This window comes from Schistocerca serialis, chromosome 11 (genome assembly GCF_023864345.2).
Source record: "Schistocerca serialis cubense isolate TAMUIC-IGC-003099 chromosome 11, iqSchSeri2.2, whole genome shotgun sequence".
NCBI lineage: Eukaryota > Metazoa > Arthropoda > Insecta > Orthoptera > Acrididae > Schistocerca > Schistocerca serialis.
The window spans coordinates 158,506,654-158,528,601 of NC_064648.1; the positions used below are offsets into that span (position 1 = coordinate 158,506,654).

The 21,948-nt window shown below is 40.1% G+C and overlaps 2 protein-coding genes across 4 annotated transcripts in view; one reads left to right on the forward strand and one right to left on the reverse strand.

Annotated features, from left to right (window-relative positions):
* LOC126426799 (uncharacterized) overlaps nt 1-21,948 on the forward strand; it is a 388,288-nt gene that overhangs the window by 63,428 nt on the left and 302,912 nt on the right. The gene's annotated exons all lie outside the window — the stretch shown is intronic.
* LOC126426797 (peroxisomal carnitine O-octanoyltransferase) overlaps nt 1-21,948 on the reverse strand; it is a 243,936-nt gene that overhangs the window by 50,669 nt on the left and 171,319 nt on the right. For all 3 annotated transcript variants that reach the window (XM_050088798.1, XM_050088796.1, XM_050088797.1), the window contains exon 10: nt 7,519-7,642. In XM_050088798.1, coding sequence (XP_049944755.1) covers nt 7,519-7,642 — 124 coding nt within the window. The remainder of the gene's footprint in view (nt 1-7,518; nt 7,643-21,948) is intronic.

Below are 21,948 nucleotides of genomic sequence, written 5' to 3' on the forward strand. Positions count from 1 at the left end.
AAGGTTTCTCGGCTCTCCAGCCTGGTGACAGCGTTGATATCTCGCGATGTTTCGGGAGGTGTCACACTACCCATATAATAATTATTATTATGTGACTACTGGGCATCACACCCACAGAAACGCGTGTGTGTGTGTGAGAGAGAGAGAGAGAGAGAGAGAGAGAGAGAGAGAGAGAGAGAGAGAGAGAGAGAGAGAGAGAGAGACACACATTATGTTGATGCATAAGTTTGTATTGTTTTTGTTGGTTTAGGTTGTTTTGGGGGGAGGAGACCAAACAGCGAGGTCATCAGCCTCATAGGATTAGGGTAGGGCAGGGAAGGAAGTCGGCCATGCACTTTCCGAGGAACCATCCCAACAAGAACCTGGAACGATTTAGGGAAATCTTGGAAAACCTAAATCAGAATGGCCAGATGTGGGCCTCCAGTGTGCTAACCACTACGCCACCTCGCTCGATTTGTTTTTGTTTCGAATGCTAGTATACCGCTTGCTACGGGTTTATTTATCGATATCTCTTTTTATTTGTAGTTCACTGTTGCTATTTGACTTTTCATACTGTCATTTCGAGATAGTGAATGGAGCTATGGATGCTAGAAAACTGGGTGCCAAGTGGAGAAATCTAAACATTTCCGACACATCTCTAAGAGTTCAATAGGGGCGACAGCAGCGGAGGCAGCCAGCTCTGTGTACGGGGATAATGCCGTGGAACAGAGCATGGCAAGAAAATGGTTTTCTCATTTCGAGGAGGATACTTCTAAGAAGGATCATTTTAAGGAGGATCGTTCTGGCATTAGTGACTGTCCGTCTTCAGTAGGACTTTTAGAGTTTGATGAAGATCATTTAAACACATTAACCCACAATGAACCATGTCAGTGTACTGGAGAACTGGCAAATGTGATGAACTGTGATCTTTCCAACACAGTGCAACATTTGCATGCAGTGGGGAAGGTTCAAAAATCAGGTGTATGGATACTGCATGCTCTAAACAAAAATCACAAAAATCTGCTTGCTCGTCATCAACTGGCTCGTGAGCAACATCGACCGTGCCTATCCTGTATCATTTCTGGCGATGAGAAATGGTGTCTTTATGCTAATATACAGAAAAGAATGAGTTCAAACAAAGTAGTAACTCCCCGTACACAGACCTACGCGCATCCACAAAACTTAATGTTATGCATCTGGTGGAACAGTGACGGTGTGGTGTACTACAATCACTTCCCTGGGGTGTAACCGTCACTGCCGACATTTCTTCTCAACAACTGAGCCCTATTGCTGAGAACAACAGCCAGAATGACTGTGTGAAGTGATGCTACTCCATGTTAATGGCCACTTGGCATTCTGCTACACTGACAAAGAACACAATACAGGAGTTGGGTTGGCAAGCTATTCTGCACGCACCCTATTCACCTGATCTTGCGCCTTCAGATTTTTGCCATTTGTGCGCTATATCAAACAACCTGCAAGGAACTTCTTTTCCAGATGAAAATGTGCTCCAGACATGGTCCGACGAGTATTTTGCTCGAGGTCACACGATTTCTACAGCTCCAGAATCAAAAGTTACCCCAGCATTGACAGACTGTTGTAAATGGTGAAGGATAATATATTACTGATGACTGAAGTATGTGTTAAGTGTATCTGTTGTGTTTATTAAACTTACAACTTCTGGAAAAATGCTACAAACTTACACACCAACCAAACACAAATAAAATGCTTAAATTTTGAAAATTAATAACAAAGTTGTAATCTTCAGTTTTTCCCAGAGTACTTGTTGTCGTAACAGTGCTCGGGCATACTGCCAGTTTGTAACATCCAATGGGCCGATTGGACACTACGTTTGATCAAAAACAAAGCTGATTTTACTGCTGTATGATGATCCTCTCACACACGCTTAACTACGACAGAATTTTCAAAAAGGTACAGAAGAAATGGACTACAACAAAGTGAGAGAGAAGGGAAGATTGTATGGTGGAGAGGGAGATGAAAAAGGATCAGAATGCTCAACCAGATGAAAAAATTCTATTATGCAACCTGCAGAGGGACTAGAGTTCTGCCAGTTCACACCTCTCTTAAAACTGACGGGCCATAGAAGAGTCAGAATTCTGCCAAACTTAAACTTCGTATTCTTTTCTGTGAGATTTAAATATGTGAAGATTTCTGTACAATCACATTATATACAGGGTTATTACAAATGATTGAAGCAATTTCACAGCTCTACAATAACTTTATTATTTGAGATATTTTCACAATGCTTTGCACACACATACAAAAACTCAAAGTTTTTTTAGGCATTCACAAATGTTCGATATGTGCCCCTTCAGTGATTCGGCAGACATCAAGCCGATAATCAAGTTCCTCCCACACTTGGTGCAGCATGTCCCCATCAATGAGTTCGAAAGCAACGTTGATGCGAGCTCGCAGTTCTGGCACGTTTCTCGGCAGAGGAGGTTTAAACACTGAATCTTTCACATGAACCCACAGAAAGAAATCGCATGGGGTTAAGTCGGGAGAACGTGGAGGCCATGACACGAATTGCTGATCATGATCTCCACCACGACCGATCCATCGGTTTTTCAATCTCCTGTTTAAGAAATGCCGAACATCACGATGGAAGTGCGGAGGAGCACCATCCTGTTGAAAGATGAAGTCGGCGCTGTCGGTCTCCAGTTGTGGCAAGAGCCAATTTTCCAGCATGTCCAGATACACGTGTCCTGTAACGTTTTTTTCGCAGAAGAAAAAGGGGCTGTAAACTTTAAACCGTGAGATTGCACAAAACACGTTAACTTTTGGTGAATTGCGAATTTGCTGCACGAATGCGTGAGGATTCTCTACCGCCCAGATTCGCACATTGTGTCTGTTCACTTCACCATTAAGAAAAAATGTTGCTTCATCACTGAAAACAAGTTTCGCACTGAACGCATCCTCTTCCACAAGCTGTTGCAACCGCGCCGAAAATTCAAAGCATTTGAATTTGTCATCGGGTGTCAGGGCTTGTAGCAATTGTAAATGGTAAGGCTTCTGCTTTAGCCTTTTCCGTAAGATTTTCCAAACCATCGGCTGTGGTACGTTTAGCTCCCTGCTTGCTTTATTCGTCGACTTCCGCAGGCTACGCGTGAAACTTGCCCGCACGCGTTCAACCGTTTCTTCACTCACTGCAGGCCGACCAGTTGATTTCCCCTTACAGAGGCATCCAGAAGCTTTAAACTGCGCATACCATCGCCGAATGAAGTTATCAGTTGGTGGATTTTTGTTGAACTTCGTCCTGAAGTGTCATTGCACTGTTATAACTGACTGATGTGAGTGCATTTCAAGCACGACATACGCTTTCTCGGCTCCTGTCGCCATTTTGTCTCACTGCGCTCTCGAGCGTTCTGGCGGCAGAAACCTGAAGTGCGGCTTCAGCCGAACAAAACTTTATGAGTTTTCCTATGTATCTGTAGTGTGTCGTGACCATATGTCAATGAATGGAGCTACAGTGAATTTATGAAATCGCATCAATCATTTGTAATAGCCCTGTAAATGCACGGGCACTCTGAATCTCAGAAAGAAGTAGCCATCGAAGGGTTTATCTGAGTTCAGATCGAAATGGTCATGTTAAGACCCATTTACAGAGACTGAATTTACTGTCCTGCAGTACACATAGTACAACACTCTCTTTCCTACTGGACTATTTCTTAGCAAGATAATTATCTGTGAAGAATCTATTCCATCTGCTATGACTGTGTTTTGTCATCTTGCAACTCAGCTCGCAGAATATGTACACTAGGGAAGAAGTAATGCGATTCTGGGCAGGAGAAACTAACAATAATTCCTGGTATAAGATTACAGGTCAGGACTGATCTATGAGGTCTTGGATATCTTATTTGTATCTGTCAGTTGGTATGGAGAAATTGAGATTTGGGGGATTTCTTTATATAGTTTTGCATGATTAAGTCCAGACGCTATGCAAAGCTGTCATTTAGTTATGTGCGATTTGCGATCTGTTGTGTGTTACTTTCGGATAATAAATCTTTTTTTTTCTTCTGATTACCGTCAAAATATAATGATGATAAATGTTTGAGATCATTTGGAATAATATTTTAATAACTATGTAGATGACGTGACGTCATTCATTTACGCTTAGGGGAAAAAAAAGAAGTGTGTTAATTGTACGTTTATTGACGGTCATTGTCGAGATCAGTGATTACGATTCCAGAAATAATTGATTTGACTAAGTTCAACTGCACGCCATCGTGTAGGGCAAATTATGACCTCGAAATTGGTTGTAGATGTATGCAGGTCAATTTCGTGAAATGCTAGTAAGTGTCGCAAGTGTGTCGCGGTATCAAGACTGCTTTCGCGCTGCCGATGGTTTGGTTTAAACTCACGAAAATGCAATTTATGTGAATTCTTAATTATCGCGAAAGTGTAGAATATTTGATGAGCCATTGTGGAGGACGTAAGTTTGGATAGAAAGATCATTTCAAAATCCAGTATAAGTCCTGTTGATCGAAGTAGCCTAGCAACCCAAAAGCTCAAACATGGTTATCAACAGAAACAGTGTACCATTTTTCATGCACATGTTTATACTCTACATTGAGGTGTGGATGATTTGTGGGTGCAAAATAAACATTTGAAAGCATTTGATTATAAGTGCTCATTACAAAACATGTTTTGGGCCTGATTAAGAGTAGCTGGTTTTTAAAGTCTCAAAGGTTAAGTGAGGCATAATATCACACTTAAATAATATAGCATTCAAACCCACTATCTTTATACTATATTAAGCTAGCTATTACGGAATCAGCTGATACCATGGCTGTATAGTTGTGTGTTGTCGACAACAAATAGGTAAACACTAACATAAACATTTCTCATGCTTTGATATCGACGAGGGAAAGAAGAGACGACAATGACGACATACACGTATACATATACAAAGAGTATACATGGTGCCTTACAATACAACAACACAACGGACGTCACGGTATACTGGAACCAAGTGTAGAATGGGATAAGATATTCAAAACCAAGTGAAACATTTCAATTTTACAGAGTGTAGAAAAGGAAAGTGTGTTTATGCATTTAGAACATTCTATGAAATAGTGAAACATTCTATGAAATAATGAAACGAGTACCATCTACACCTTTCCTTGCTTTTATAGACTTTGAAAAGGCCTTTGATGCGATCAGTCACCCAGCTCTGTTTCCGGCTCTATAAGAACAAGGAGTAGAACAGGACTATACCAAAATCCCACATAACATTTACAAAACCTCCACAGCCTTTGAGTGTTGCCAAAGATACTGACGAACTTCCCATTGAAAATAGTGTAACGCAAGATGATTCTATATCTCAAAAATACCGGGTGATCAGAAAGTCAGTATAAATTTGAAAACTGAATAAATCACAGAATAATGTAGACAGAGAGGTACAAATTGACACACATGCTTGGAGTGACATGGGGTTTTATTAGAACCAAAAAAATACAAAAGTTCAAAAAATGTCCGACAGATGACACTTCATCTGATCAGAATAGCAATAATTAGCATAACAAAGTAAGACAAAGCAAAGATGATGTTCTTTACATGAAATGCTCAATATGTCCACCATCATTCCTCAACAATAGCTGTAGTCGAGAAATAATGTTGTGAACAGCACTGCAAAGCATGTCTGGAGTTACGGTGAGGCATTGGCGTCGGATGTTGTCTTTCAGCATCCCTAGAGATGTCGGTCGATCACGACACACTTGCGACTTCAGGTAACCCCAAAGCCAATAATCGGACGGACTGAGGTCTGGGGACCTGGGAAGCCAAGCATGATGGAAGTGGCGGCTGACCACACGATCACCAAACGATGCATGCAATAGACCTTTCGCAGGAGAGCTTCTGTAAAGTTTGGAAAGTAGGAGACGAGGTACTGGCAGAAGTAAAGCTGTGATTACCGGGCGTGAGTCGTGCTTCGGTAGCTCAGTTGGTAGAGCACTTGCCCGCGAAAGGCAAAGGTCCCGAGTTCGAGTCTCGGTCGGGCACACAGTTTTAATCTGCCAGGAAGTTTCAGACCTTTCACTGTCTACCAATATGGGGTGGAGCGCCATCCTGCATAAACATCTTAAGTTCCAGCAGGTGTTTATCAGCCAGGTTGGGGATGATGCGACTCTGTAACATATCGGCGTACCTCTCACCCGTCACGGTAGCAGTTACAAAACCAGAATCACGCATTTCCTCGAAGAAAAAAGGCCCGATCATGGTAGATGTGGTAAATCCAACCCATACTGTGACTTTATCTTCATGCAATGGAGTTTCCATGACAGTTCTAGGATTTTTCGTAGCCCAAATTCTGCAGTTGTGGGCGTTGACAGACCCTCGAGTGTGAAATGAGCTTCATCGGTCCACAACACGTTACTCAACCAATCGTCATCTTTCGCCAGCTTTTGAAATGCCCACACCGCAAATGTTCCCCGCTTCACTAAATCGCCAGGTAACAGTTCACGATGCCAACGGATTTAGTACGGATAGCATCAGAGAGTACGCCTCAGTGCCAACCAAACAGTAGTGTATGGAATGCTGGTGCAATGTGCGACTGCACGAGCGCTGACTTCCCCGTGCATAGACGAACCCGCTACAGTCTCCATTTCTTCCTAAACTGTCTCAGCAGCATTACGCCTTGTGCTCGGTCGGCCACTACGGGGTCTATCGTCTAAACAACCTGTGGCTTCGAACTTTGAAATCATTCTCGCCACAGCTGCATTTGTCAACAGACCTTTACCCGTTCGAATCCCCTTCCTATGGCAATAGGATCGTAATGCTGAACTAGCACATTCCCCATTCTGATAATACAGCTTCACTAAAAGCGCCTTTTCAGGTAACGTCAACACGCTGCGACTGCTGGCGCATCTGATTCTCTCTCTCATTACAGCTCCTTTTATACACGATTGTCATGCGCCGTCACTGACGTTTTGCTGTCCAGCGCTATCTGTCGGACATATTGTGAACTTTGTTTTTTTTTTTTTTTTTTTTTAATAAAACCCCATGTCATTACAAGCATGTGTGTCAATTTTTACCTCTCCATCTACATTATTTGGTGGTTTATTCAGTTTTCAAATTTATATTGACTTTTTGATCACCCGGTACTACAACCCCTGACATATCGCTCACATAGATATCCTGTGAACAAGATCAGAAAAGTTTCTGCTGCATGCACAGAGGCATTTAAACAATCATTCTCCTCATGCTCCATATGTGAATGGAATGGGAAAAAACCCCAATAACTTGTACAACGATATGTACCCTCTGTCATGCACCTCGAAGTGGTTTGCAGAGTTTAACTGTAGATGACTTCATTCTGAGCAGTGGCTCTTTTTCTACAGCATTCTGAAACCAGTTGAAACTGAAACTTTACGTATGGACACCCTGTACATCTGTGCTTGCTTTTCTGCACCTGACAGTATAGCCACTTGTCAGCACAGCACACAGACTGCACACACAATTGAGCAAATTCAAGTGCCAAAACCCAGTCTGTATACCACAGCTAAGCCTGTCGCCACTCACATTGGAGGTCCCGTTCAGCATCGATCGAACCCATTCCAGTTGCTCCGTCGTGCACGAGCGCACCGTTTCCGTTCGGCCATTGTAGTAGGCACGCGTCGTAGCTGTCTCGTACACAGGTGCAGCTCTGGAAAAAATGAAAGGCAGATGTGCCCAATTATACACAGCATGTAAGAATCCAACAATGTTACTGCCCTTACTGCTTGTAATACTGGCAGAGTTGCTTTCTAGATGCAGATGGCCATCAATCAGTTGCAGAGACACCTGCTGACACATGGCTTCAATGTACTTTATAGAGTAGACACATAGTCCATTTCATAAACCCAAAGTAAGGATGCCTTACTGAGTGATAAATAATAATAATAATGAAACTTTCTGGCAGATTAAAACTGTGTGCCGGACCGAGACTCAAACTCGGGACCTTTGCCCTTCGCGGGCAAGTACTCTACCGTTTGAGCTACCCAAGCACAACTCACTCCCCGCCCTCACAGGTTTACTTCTGCCAGTATCTCGTCTCCTACCATCCAAACTTTACAGAAGCTCTCCTGTGAGGGCGGGGCGTGAGTCGTGCTTGGGTAGCTCAGTTGGTAGAGCACTTGCCCGCGAAAGGCAAAGGTCCCCAATTTAAGGTGAACACTCTGCTGCAGAGTGAAAATCTCATTCTGAATAATAATAATAATAATAATAATAATAATGCCAGTCGTAAAAGGCGACGAAAAGAACAAACCACTAATAGGGCTAACCCCCCTTTTAGTGTGATTACTTGGTTCAGGACAGAACTAAAGAAGCCTCGGACAATCGCCGTCATGGTCGGGGACGACGCTTGAACCCTATGCCCGCCCACAATGGTAACGACACTGCTAGCCAACTGGAAAATGATTTAAATCCAAATAGAGGTGTTTTGCAGGATATGCTTCCTGCAACCACCCTAGAAGGAAAACAAAGACAGAGGATGAGATGGTCAGATGAAGTTAATCAACACCTCATGTTCTGTTATTACCAAGCACAAACCTAGGAACCAACACAACTGGATACAGATCTCAAGTATACACAACATTTATTACCAGATACCCAGAATTAAAATTTTTAACAGAACAACGACTAGCTGATCAGATCTGTGTAATAATCAAAAATAACAGGATACCCCAGTCAGAATTAGAAAACATCAAACAACAAGTACAACAAATACTAGAACAAAATAATGTGCAATCAGAAGAAGAAGAAAATATAGTAACCGACTCAAACATCCCAGAGAAAACAAACAAAGAACAAAACGCGTCAATTAAACAATCAGAGGAAAACGACATCTTAAGACAGCCACCAGAACAAGCACAAATAGAACACGAAGTGACACACATGTTAGATGTAGAAGAAAAATTTCAGCTGACATACAAAGACACAAATACAGACATTAGACCATTCTTGCATAGACCACCAAATAACCCACAAGTCGAAACAACAATGACAACTATCAACACAATCATACACAACAAAATAAATGAAAACACAACTATGGAAGAGTTACAACTACTGGTTTATATAGGAGCACTCACTACACTAAATATACACACTAGGCAGAGATCAGAACCAACCAACACACAGAAGAAACCCGCAAAACCAGCATGGCAAGACAGGCTACAGATCAGAATAGAAAAACTGAGAAAAGACATCGGACAGCTAACACAATTTATAAGAAATGAAATATCAGACAAAAAACGAAAAAGGTTAGGTAAAATCTCACAACAAGAAGCAATAGAGCAATTAGATGAAAAGAAGCAGAAATTACAAGCATTGGCCAAACGACTTAGAAGATACAAAAAAAGTGAAAATAGAAGGAAACAAAACCAAACATTCAACACAAACCAAAAGAGATTTTACCAAACAATAGATAACACACACATTAAAATAGACAATCCACCGAACATAACAAACATGGAACACTTCTGGAGCAACATATGGTCAAACCCGGTACAACATAACAGGCATGCACGGTGGATACAAGCAGAAATAGATACATACAAGATGATACCACAAATGCCTCAAGTGATAATTTTGCAACATGAAGTCACCCGAGCAATTAATTCTACTCACAATTGGAAAGCCCCTGGAAAAGATAAAATAGCAAATTTCTCGCTAAATAAGTTCACCTCAACACATTCACATCTAACTAAATTATTTAACAAACGTGATTGTTGGCCTCAAATTAATGATATGAATATAATAGAGGGAAACATTCCACGTGGGAAAAATATATCTAAAAAGAAAGATGATGAAACTTACAAACTTTTACAAATGTCTGCAAACTTTTACAAATGTCTGCTTGTGTCTGTGTATGTGTGGATGGATATGTGTGTGTGTGCGAGTGTATACCTGTCCTTTTTTCCCCCTAAGGTAAGTCTTTCCGCTCCCGGGATTGGAATGACTCCTTACCCTCTCCCTTAAAACCCATATCCTTTTGTCTTTCCTTCTCCTTCCCTCTTTCCTGACGAGGCAACCATTGGTTGCGAAAGCTAGAATTTTGTGTGTATGTTTGTGTTTGTTTGTGTGTCTATCGACCTGCCAGCGTTTTTGTTTGGTAAGTTTCATCATCTTTCTTTTTAGATATATAAATTATTTAACAGTTACATTGCAGACCCAAACACATTCCCTGATACACTTACACATGGAATAACTTATCTGAAACCTAAAGATCAAGCAGACACAGCAAACCCAGCAAAATATCGCCCCATAACATGCCTACCAACAATATACAAAATATTAACTTCAGTCATTACACAGAAATTAGTGACACATACAACACAGAACAAAATTATAAATGAAGAACAAAAAGGCTGCTGCAAAGCAGCACGACGATGTAAAGAGCAACTGATAATAGATACAGAGGTGACATATTGAGCTAAAACTAAACAAAGGTCACTACACTACGCATACATTGATTACCAAAAAGCTTTTGATAGCGTACCCCACTCATGGTTACTACAGATATTGGAAATATACAAAGTAGATCCTAAATTGATACAGTTCCTAAACATAGTTATGAAAAACTGGAAAACCGCACTTAATATCCAAACAAACTCTAATAACATCACATCACAACCAATACAGATTAAGCGTGGAATATACCAAGGAGACTCATTAAGTCCTTTCTGGTTCTGTCTTGCTCTGAACACACTATCCAACATGCTAAATAATACAAATTACGGATATAATATTACTGGAACATACCCACACAAAATCACACATTTGCTATACATGGATGATCTAAAACTACTGGCAGCAACCAATCAACAACTCAACTAATTACTAAAGATAACAGAGGTATTCAGCAATGATATAAATATGGCTTTTGGAACAGACAAATGTGAGAAAAATAGCATAGTCAAGGGAAAACACACTAAACAAGAAGATTACATATTGAATAACCACAGTGACTCCATAGAAGCGATGGAAAAAACAGATGCCTATAAATATCTAGGATACAGACAAAAAATAGGAATAGATAATACAAATATTAAAGAAGAACTAAAAGAAAAATATAGACAAAGACTGACAAAAATACTGAAAACAGAATTGACAGCAAGAAACAAGACAAAAGCTATAAATACTTATTCTATACCAGTATTGACCTACTCATTTGGAGTAGTGAAATGGAGTAACACAGACCTAGAAGCACTCAATACACTTACATGATCACAATGCCACAAATATAGAATACATCACATACATTCAGCAACAGAAAGATTCACATTAGGCAGAAAGGAAGTAGGAAGGAGATTTATCGACATAAAAAACCTACATTATGGACAGGTACACAATTTAAGAAAATTCTTTCTAGAACGAGCAGAGACTAGCAAAATACACAAAGCAATCACTCATATAAATACATCGGCTACACCACTGCAATTTCATAACCACTTCTACAACCCTCTAGATCACATAACATCAACAGATACGAAGAAAGTAAATTGGAAAAAGAAAACACTACATGGCAAGCACCTGTATCATCTAACACAGCCACACATCGATCAAGACGCATCCAACACATGGCTAAGAAAAGGCAATATATACAGTGAGACGGAAGGATCATGATCGCAATACAGGATCAAACAATAAACACCAGATATTACAGCAAGCATATTAGTAAATATCCCAATACCACAACAGATAAATGCAGACTTTGCAAACAACAAATAGAAACAGTAGATCACATCAAAAGCGAATGTACAATACTAGCAAATCCAGAATACCCCTGAAAACATGACAATGTAGCAAAAATAATACATCAACAACTTGCCATACAACATAAACTAATAAAACAACACGTTCCCACGTACAAGTATGCACCACAAAATGTACTGGAGAATGATGAATACAAATTATACTGGAACAGAACCATTATAATAGATAAAACAACACCACATAACAAACCTGACATCATACTCACCAATAAAAAGAAGAAAGTAACACAACTAATCCAAATATCCATACCCAATACAACAAATATACAAAAGAAAACAGGAGAAATACATCCAACTGGCTGAGGAAGTCAAGGACATGTGGCATCAGGATAAAGTTGACATTATACCAATTATACTATCAACTGCAGGAGCCATACCACACAATATCCACCAGTACATCAATGCAATACAGCTACATCCAAACTTATATATACAATTACAGAAATCCATAATTATTGATACATGTTCAATTACCCGAAAGTTCCTAAATGCAATATAACATATACCGTACAGTTAAAAGGAAGTGACGCTTGATCAAGGCCCGCGTCACTTTCCATTTTTAACCAGACCTAAGGTCTGAGAAAAATAGAAATAATAATGATGATGATGATTATGATGATGATGACACAGAAAATACAACACCTGTACAACAGACACCACATTCAAAATAAAATTTATGGGACAAATCTCAGAAGCATTTGAGATAAACACAGAGGTCAGACAAGGACATGGGCTCTCAGTGCTTCTATTCAACATGGTCTTGGACAAAATTATCAAACAATGGAAAGAAAGAGTGAAAGTGATTCAGTTAGGAAAAACATCTGCGAACAAAATAATCATAAAAGCCTGGCATTTGGAGATGACCTGACAATACTCACCAACAACAGATAAGAAGCACAGCAAGACATACATCAAGTATTGGCCAAAACAAGTCTACAGATATTATAAGAAAAAAGGCAATGCATGAAAATAAAAAAAACCAACACACACAGAATGCACACAAAATGTGAAAAATTTAAGTGTGGAAAAAGTATGAAGTAGAATATATAGAAATAAGAGACTAAAACAAGACATCTAACACAGGAATAACACAAAAACTTCAGAAAGTGTAAAAACTCACATGGTCACACTACGAATAAAAGAAACATATCAGGACAGGTCAAACTCAGGCACTACAATACAGTTTTACTACCAGAAGCACTATACACATTAGAAATTACCACAACTGGAACATCAGATATCACAGAGACACAGACAATGTAAAATCGTCAGAAAAGTTTTGATGAAATACACATAGGCAGTGTATGACTGAAGAGAGCAACCAAAGAATAAGACACACACACACACACACACACACACACACACACACACACACACACACGAGCAGAAAATGTCAACTAACATACATAGAAACAACAACAACAGGCTCACAAAGAAGATTTCTGACGTAGTAAACATCTCAGCCAAAGAATCTAGTTGGCTCTAAGAATTATAAGACAACATAAAACAAGCAAGAATCACTAGAGAAATGATAAATGAAAGTGACAAATTCAGAAACACAATTATGAATACCACATCTAAAGCAGAAGAAAGGAAGGAAACAGGGAAAATATGGATGGAACATAGGAAACAAGAACACAGTCACAAAATGAAGAGATTTTGGGAAGAGAAAATAAGGAAGGAAATGAGAAAAAAATTGAACAGACATGTAACATTGAAGTTCAGACACTGTGTTAAGTGCAAAAATGTGTAAGACGATCAACAACAACAACAACAACAACAACAGCAATAATAATAATAATAATAATATGATGATGATGATGATGGTGCTAAAGACTATACCACACATTACATCTACATGTAACACATTTGCACACACGGAATATCTGAAAAGGCATGACAAAGTTGACAAAAGAATCCACTAGAAGTTCAAAAAGCAGTATTACTTTGCGGAAGACCTTCCTCAATACTACAGGTACTGAACATTTGTAGAAAAAGGAAATGTCAATAGTTACTATAACTGCAGCATGATAACCAATATAATAATTTATAGTAACCAGCCTGACATAACAGTAATCAATAAAGCAAACCGTGCCACCTTCCTTACAGACTACCATAATTTACAAACCAGCTGTAATGAGCGAAAATGGCCCAATACGGGAACTCGGCGAATGAGGTAAAAACTGTGTGGGAACACAAGTTGTACACATTGTTTGTGTGGTACTATCAGACACCAGCATTGTCTCAAAATAGACTGTGCAGAGAACACAAAATACTTCAATCTGTTTACAGCTGAAAATGGCACGGATTTAGAAAGCACCACCTGTGTGAAACTCAGCTTGCACTTTTCTCACAGATTATGGATGACTGGCAACAGGCAGAGTTCATGTTCCTAGATTTTTGGGAAGTACTTGAGACAGTGCCCCATCCCAGGCTATTAATGAAGCCCAAATGTATAGAACAGGTTCTCAGACATGTGAGTGGTTCAAAGACTCTTTAAGCAATAGAATGCAGTACGCTGTCCTGGACGGTGAGTGTTCATCAGAGTCAAGAGCATCATCAGGAGTGTCCAGGGACGTGTAGGAGGACCGCTCTTCTTCTATGCATACTAGGGCTGTTGATTAAAATATCAATATTTTTTCCAAAAATTATTGTTATACAGGGTGTCCGAAAAGACTTTCCCTGATTACATAAATTGATAACTCAGGTTAGAAGAAAGATACAAATATTAAACTTGTGTCGAATTGTTTACAACTAAAAGTTTTTTTCTGTTTTAGGTTCGCAGTACATAAGTAGTGGATGAGGTGCAGTGCCCAAGAAGCCGTGTTAACCAACCAGGAGAAGGCACAGTGTGTCCTGTGGTAGGTAGGTTGGTTGTTTTCGAGGGAGGAGACCAGACAGCTAGGTCATCGGTCTCATCGGATTGGGGAAGGACGGGGAAGGAAGTCGGCCGTGCCCTTTGAAAGGAACCATCCCGGCATTTGCCTGGAGCAATTTAGAGAAATCACGGAAAACCTAAATAAGGATGGCCGGATGCGGGATTGAACCGTCGTCCTCCCGAATGCGAGTCCAGTGTTCCTGTGGTAGGCCTACCATGAGACACGATCACCAACCACAGTGCAGAGACACTTCCAGACAACATTTGGAAAGAATCCACCTGATGTCAAGAGCATTAAAGCCTGGTATGAGAAGTTCAAGAACACAGGATCGGTTGCTGACCTTTCGAGGTCTGGTCGACCGAGAAGCTCAGCAGACGGGGTGGAAGCTGTAAGGCAGTCTTTTCTGCGAAGTCCGAAGAAATCGGTGCGCAGGGCCTGACGTGAATTACAGATGCCAAAAAGCTCTCTCCGTGACATTTTACACAAACATTTATTGTTTCGTGCATACAAAGTGCAAATCATTCAGGCCTCGTTGCCCAATGACAGTACACGTCGAAATGCTATCACGTATTGAGGACGATGACGGTTATCTAGGATGAATTGCCTTTTCTGACAAAGCAACCTTTTTTGTCAGTGGAGTAGTGAATCGCCATAATGTGCGCATTTGGGGTTCACAACACCCTGGCGAGGTCATAGAGTGTACTAGAGGCAGTCCAAAAGTCATTGCACGATCGAATTATCGGGCCATTCTTCTTCGCTGAGGCTACCGTCACATCTGCAGTGTATCTGGACATGTTGCAACTGTATGCTGTTCCTCAGCGGCTTCAGTATCACCCCGAAGTGTTGTTTCAGCAAGAGGGTGCACCGCCTCATTGTGGTTTGGACATCCGTGCTTATCTCGATACGACCTTTCGTGGGCGATGGATTGGTCGTGATGGGCCAACGGTTTGGCCTCCACGCTCTCCATCAGACTTCTTTTTATGGGGTTATGTCAAGGACGAGGTCTACCGAACACGTGTACCAGATCTTGAAACCCTGCGGCAACGGATAACCACAGTCGTTGAATCGATCCCTCCAGTGATGTTGGCTAACGTGTCGACGGGAATTGAATATCGCCTAGATGTACTACGTGCTACTGAGGGTGCTCATGTGGAAGTTTACTGATGTGTGAAAAAAACTTTGATAGTTTGTAAACAATTAGATACCAGTTTCATATTTGTATCCTACTTCTAGCCTGAGTTTTCAATTTATGTAATCAGGGAAAGACTTTTCGGACACCCTGTATATTGGTGACATTTTCTCCACTGATACATCGATATCGAAATGGCGATATCAAGTGCAGATATTTTTATTTTATATTTTTATTTTATATTATATTCTTTTCACAATTTTCTATAAATATTTGAAGTTGTTCTTTTGAAACTGTAGTAGCACATAATTTTACTTTCATTGTGTAAAGGAGTCTTAATACTTGTTGAACTTTCATCATGCCCAGTCTTCATCTTTGACTGTGTGAAGCAAGTATGTGTGGGAATAACAAGATATCTGAAGTAAAGCAATAGCGCAACAGTTGCATTAAAAACAATTTTTAATGCAACTAGTGCGCTACTTCTTCATATCGGCAATCTTCAAAAGCAGTTACTGAAACTGATCAACAAACTTCCTAAATGACAAGGTTGGTCTTTGCAGCGGGTGGAGACGTGTTAGGGAAAATGCTGTCTTAATTGGTGCTACCAACAGAAACTGCAACGTTTAATTTCACTGCACAATTCTGACACAACAACTGCTAGTTTTCTGGCATTTGCAGAAGTGAAAAAAAAACGGGGAAGTCGAAATGAAGTGTTCCAGAGAAATCTGATATGTGATGTGGACTTGTTGGTTATAGCAGTTACCATTGTTAAAAAAGTGGTTATCGCCACAAGTGAATGTGCGTTGTTTTCCTTTCAGTCCTTGCTATGAGGGGAATAAGCAGGCTGCTAGCTTTTTAATGTACAAAATCTCTAATAATAAATCAATACTTAAATATACAGCTCTAAAACTGGTAGTATATTTACAATGTGCAGCCAATATTTATTTATTTTGATAGTACGTCAGTATTTTTTCCAGCGATATATTGATAATATTTTTTGATATATCGAGGACAAATAATGATATTTTTCAAAATATTGATGTATCAGATTCTTGATATTTTTATAAATATCAACAGTCCTACTACATTATAAACTAGCAAACATGCCAAAACTTCACAATTGCTAAATACATATGGGCACTGGATTTATGTTATAATCTCTGTCTCATATCCCCCCCCCCCTCTCTCTATGTTCATTTCTCCCCTCCCCCTCTCTGTGCACCTGCCCCCCCTCCCCCCTCCTCGCTCTCTCTCTCTCTCTCTCTCTCTCTCTCTCTCTCTCTCTCTCTCTCTGTGTGTGTGTGTGTGTGTGTGTCAGAGCATCGTTTATTAGGGTTGCAAAGGAAACATGGATTGGGATTTCAAGTCCCTTAAAATGAATGGGTAAATCGGTTGGGGTCATTGGTATATGGAGTATGGGAGAGTCCTCTTGAACTGATGGATCTGGGACAATAGTAACTTCAATGACAGTATTTCAATTATTTTAATCTGCAAGGAGGTAGGATTATGAAGTTGCAGGCATTTCAGATTCCATACTAGTATTGTAATCATAGGCCAATAAGCCAGAAATACAACTAACACTGACTGCAAGGAATAAAATGAAACAGCAAATTGCTGTGTATACACTTTTTGTTTAAAACTATGTATAAGAAGAACAACTTGTCTAATGGTTTAAATGCCCTGATATCATTGCTAAAAACAGTGCACTGTTGTTTAGAAGAAATATAGGCTTCGCCATCTGAAGGTTTACTAGAGTATTGTGCAAAAATCTGTGAAGAACATTTCATGATTTTTGGTGACGGCATTAAACTACGACTTTTCTTTATATGGTAGCATAGATGATATGACAGACAGGGGAAGTGTCACTGTTGGGTGACTGTAGGAGGATACAGAATAGCTTGTATGGAATTTCTATCTGATGTGATGAATGGCCACTTGTCCCAAGTATGGAAAAATGTAAATTAATGCAGATGACTAGGAGAAACAATCCTGTGATTTTCGAATACAGTGTCAGTGGTGTGCTAGTTGACACTGTCGCAGTCATTAAGTATCTGTGTGTAACATTGCAAAGGCGTAAAACTGCATAATGATATGAGGTGGAACGAGCACGTAAACTCAGTAGTAGGGAAGCCGAAAGATCGACTTAAACTTATTGGGGGCCTTCTAAGAAAGCGTAGCTCATTTATAAAGGGGATTCTGTATACGACACTAGTGCCACCAATTCTTCAGTACTGCTCAAATGTTTGGGATCACCATCGTGTCGGGTTAAAGCAATTCAGAGGTGTTCTGCCGTAATAGTTATGCCAGTGTCAATCGACACGTATTGTGGAGGTGTTTTGTGAACTCAAATGGGAATCCCTGGAGGGATGACAGCATTCTTTTCGCAAAACAAAATTGAGAAAATTTAGAGAAGTGACATTTGTGGCAGATTGCAGAATGATTCTATTGTCGCAAAAACGCGTAAGGGCCACAAAGATATGGTAAGAGAAATTAGAGCTTTTATGGAGCCATACAGACAAATGCTTTTCATAGCCTCATTTGTGGAGTGAAACACAAAAGCAAATAACAAGCAGTGGTGCAAGGTATTCGCTAAGCACCGTAAAGCCCGTATTACACGATGTGCCTAAACCGTACACCTATGCACCAGCGCCCCTAACGTGCATACCTCTGACTACAGACTGATCCACTTCCGACCCGTTACAGCATCCACACAGGATATACCTAGCGCGCACGCACAGCAGCAGACGATACGTGTGAAAAGAAAATAAAACTGTCTGATGTTTTTTAAAGTTGTTCGTTCTACTGTGCGCAACTCAAGGGCGACTGTATGATATACTGAAACGTAATACATACATATTATTTCTGTGAGCTCAAGATTCTTATTTAACAAGAAATTGTTTTTTACCATTATTTAGCCAGGCGGAGTGGCCGAGCGGTTCTAGGCACTACAGTCTGGAACCGCGTGACCGTTACGATTGCAGGTTCAAATCCTGGCTCGGGCATGGATGTGTGTAATGTCCTTAGGTTAGTTAGGTTTATGTACTTCTATGTTCTAGGGGACTGACGACCTCAGAAGTTAAGTCCCATAGTGCTCAGAGCCATTTGAACCATTATTTATTAAGTAATTGATTTTCTCTTACGTAGGTTGCTACAGTTCTGAAATACAGACTCCACATTTTTATATTATGACGCTAGGTTACAGAGGTGTATGTATATCGAAATTTACATTTATACAGGATATTGCACATGGAGGATCCACTTATTTTTGGAGATATTGCCCTGGCAGTGACAGTAAATCTTCTGATTAGGGTGACGAAAACAGAAAGTCAGACGTCATTGGGTTCGACTGTGACTGAAAAGAAGGTACGAAGCAGGGGAATATGTTCATTGTTAATGAAAGAACTGAGGCCTGAAGATCTGCAAGAATTTCGGAACTTTGTTAGGATGGACATGGCCTGTTTCGGGAAGCTTTTGCCTATGATAGAAGATGGAATTACAAAGTGTGAAACAGTCAAGAGGGAGGCTATCTCACCTTCTCGAAAGTAAGTATTGTTTTGTGATCATACCAGCCAAGATCACTGATAAAATAGCGGTAAACGCCCTGTTATGTTGCAGGCTGGTTGTAACGTTATGTTTCCTGGCAAATGGGAAATCTTTTAAGAGCCTGGGTTTTAGCCACAGAATAGCACAGTTGTTGTGGAAGTGTGCACTGCGATTTCCGGCACCTGAGATGACCAGTACTTCAAGGTATACTTGTGTTATTTTTCCAAGTTTTGAATATATGGTATGTAAGTGCTACTCAGAGCTTCCCAGTCCTCGTTTATCGCACTGCGCGAAACTGTAAGGACTTTGTGGCCAATCACAGCCAGTTTCTCTTTCCTGACATCCTGAAATGAACAAGAGATGCAATCAAAAGAAACATGAACATTCAAGAGATACAGCATTATGATACAAATCGAAAATCATCGTGTGTTGTTATATGCCTATTACTCAAAAAGAAACGATTGCCAATGTACCGTATTATAAGTCACATGTACACCTTTCCTGCTGTATGCCTGAATTAAGACGCTTAACGCCTCATTGCTCCATTTCTTTTCTAGAATATGAAGTAAGCAACAGAAGAAATCCTTCCACAAACAGCTAGTATAAAAGGGCCTACTACAAAAAAAGTTTATTTTCTGCATTTATGAACCCTGCTTCTTTTTCTTCTCCTGTAGTGGTCAATCCAAGCGTTGGTTTGCAACAGCTACAATGGCAGCTTGTCTCCATTCTGTGCGTCTTTCAGCTTTTCTCTTCATTTCTTTATAGGTGTTACATCCCACATCCCCTGCTTACAGAAAAAAAAATGCAGAAGATCATTTATGAACCCTGCTTACAGAAAAAAAATGGAGAAGATCCCCAATGCGAAAAATCCCCAACACAAAAATCTGAAATTAGGCACTCGTTAGCAGAAATCACTGTGCTACACCCTTCTGCGCATGCGCGAGTTGTCGCTGCCTACTGCACATGTGCGGATTGACGGCAGTTTATAACTGCTATCTATTCTAGCGCGCGTTTATTGTGTCTGCTAATTTTCGTAGTTTCACCCGTTCTACCGCTAGATGGTTGTTGTGCTAGACCAGTACCGTTCACAGCGGATCATCATGTAATACGGGCTTAAGGTGACTTCTGGAGTATGTACGTTGGTGAAGATGCATCTATATTGCACTCCTGGAGAACAGTTCATTGTGTTCTTGGAGAACATATTTAATTTAGTGATATCTTGTTATTTCAACTGCTATCATTATATCATTACCTCGTAAAATGAGTAAGCTAATAAACAACAACAATAATAGTAATCCCAGAAAAAATTATAAGTCTGACATACGAAAGGTAAGGAACAACCAAGAATTTGCCGAGACAAGTTGGAAACTTTAAATCTGAAGAACTGGGAACTACAAGCTGCTATAATCAGAGCAGCTAAGGAGGCCGTCCCATTGACAAAACTGTCAAAGCATACTTGCTAGGATAAAGAATGAGATGTAGCAGCATAGCACAGCTAAGACAGGTTGCTTGGCAGAACTGGAACTACCAGAGGGCCAACTTTCTAAATACTAGAAAATGTGCATTAAAAAATATTCCGCTGGATGAAGAGTGCGTTTCATAAGAATCAGTCAGTACAGGTCGAGTAAGACTTCCAAAACAGTAACGCAATTACTGTATTTACACGAATTTGAGCCGCACTCGAATCTGAGCCGCACCTGAAAAATGAGACTCGAAATCGAGGAAAAAAAATTTTCCCGGATCTAAGCAGCACCTGAAATGTGAGACTCGAAATTCAAGGGGAGAGAAAAGTTTTAGGCCGCACCTCCAAATCGAAACAAAGTTGGTCCATTGTAATATGAGATACAATTTAGGTCGAATGAATGACAATACAGCTACAGTAGTGTGGTTCGAGTCGTAAGCTTAGCAGTTAAGCTTTACCAGGTAGCCATTGCCATGCGTCAGGCGCTCCGTCCGTATTTATACGGGTACCGGTACCCTTTCTTCTTCACGTGCTTCGTCTTGTTTCAATAGATTGCTTATTTTTCTTTGATCTGATAAGTGCCGTTCTCTTTGTTATAGGTGTTTATGTTACTCTAAGCTAAAAATGCATTACTGTACTGTGTCATCCATTGTTTCTCGCATTCTGATAAGGAGTGTTTACAGCCTGTCGCGGCATGGCTTGCTTTTGTGCACACTACCGCCGCTTACAATAAAAACAAAAAGAGAGAGGAATCATCTCATTAGTGAAACAATGGCAAGAGACTGCTATTTGTTGTTACTTACACTGCTGCTTTCTTTGATAATGATCAACAAGAACCAAATAATAGACTGCGTATGATAGAAGATGTTCTGAACGAGAGTTTAGCGAAAATTTTTCTCCGTTTGAAAATCTTTGCAGACGCCGCTTTAGTACACTACATTCTGCACAGAAATTAGAGTCATCTTAGATTTAAAAATCTAATCAATTGCCATGCTCCATTTCTGACTGTATCATTATTAAGCGTAAGAATAATACGAATATAAACATGACATGATATGTATATTCTTCCCGTTTGCTGTTGTCTCACTCTAGTTTCGTAGTTTATTAGGCAGATAGGATTTAAATGAGATAACAGCAAACATGAAAGAATACATGGCAAAATGTTTATATTCGTATTATTAT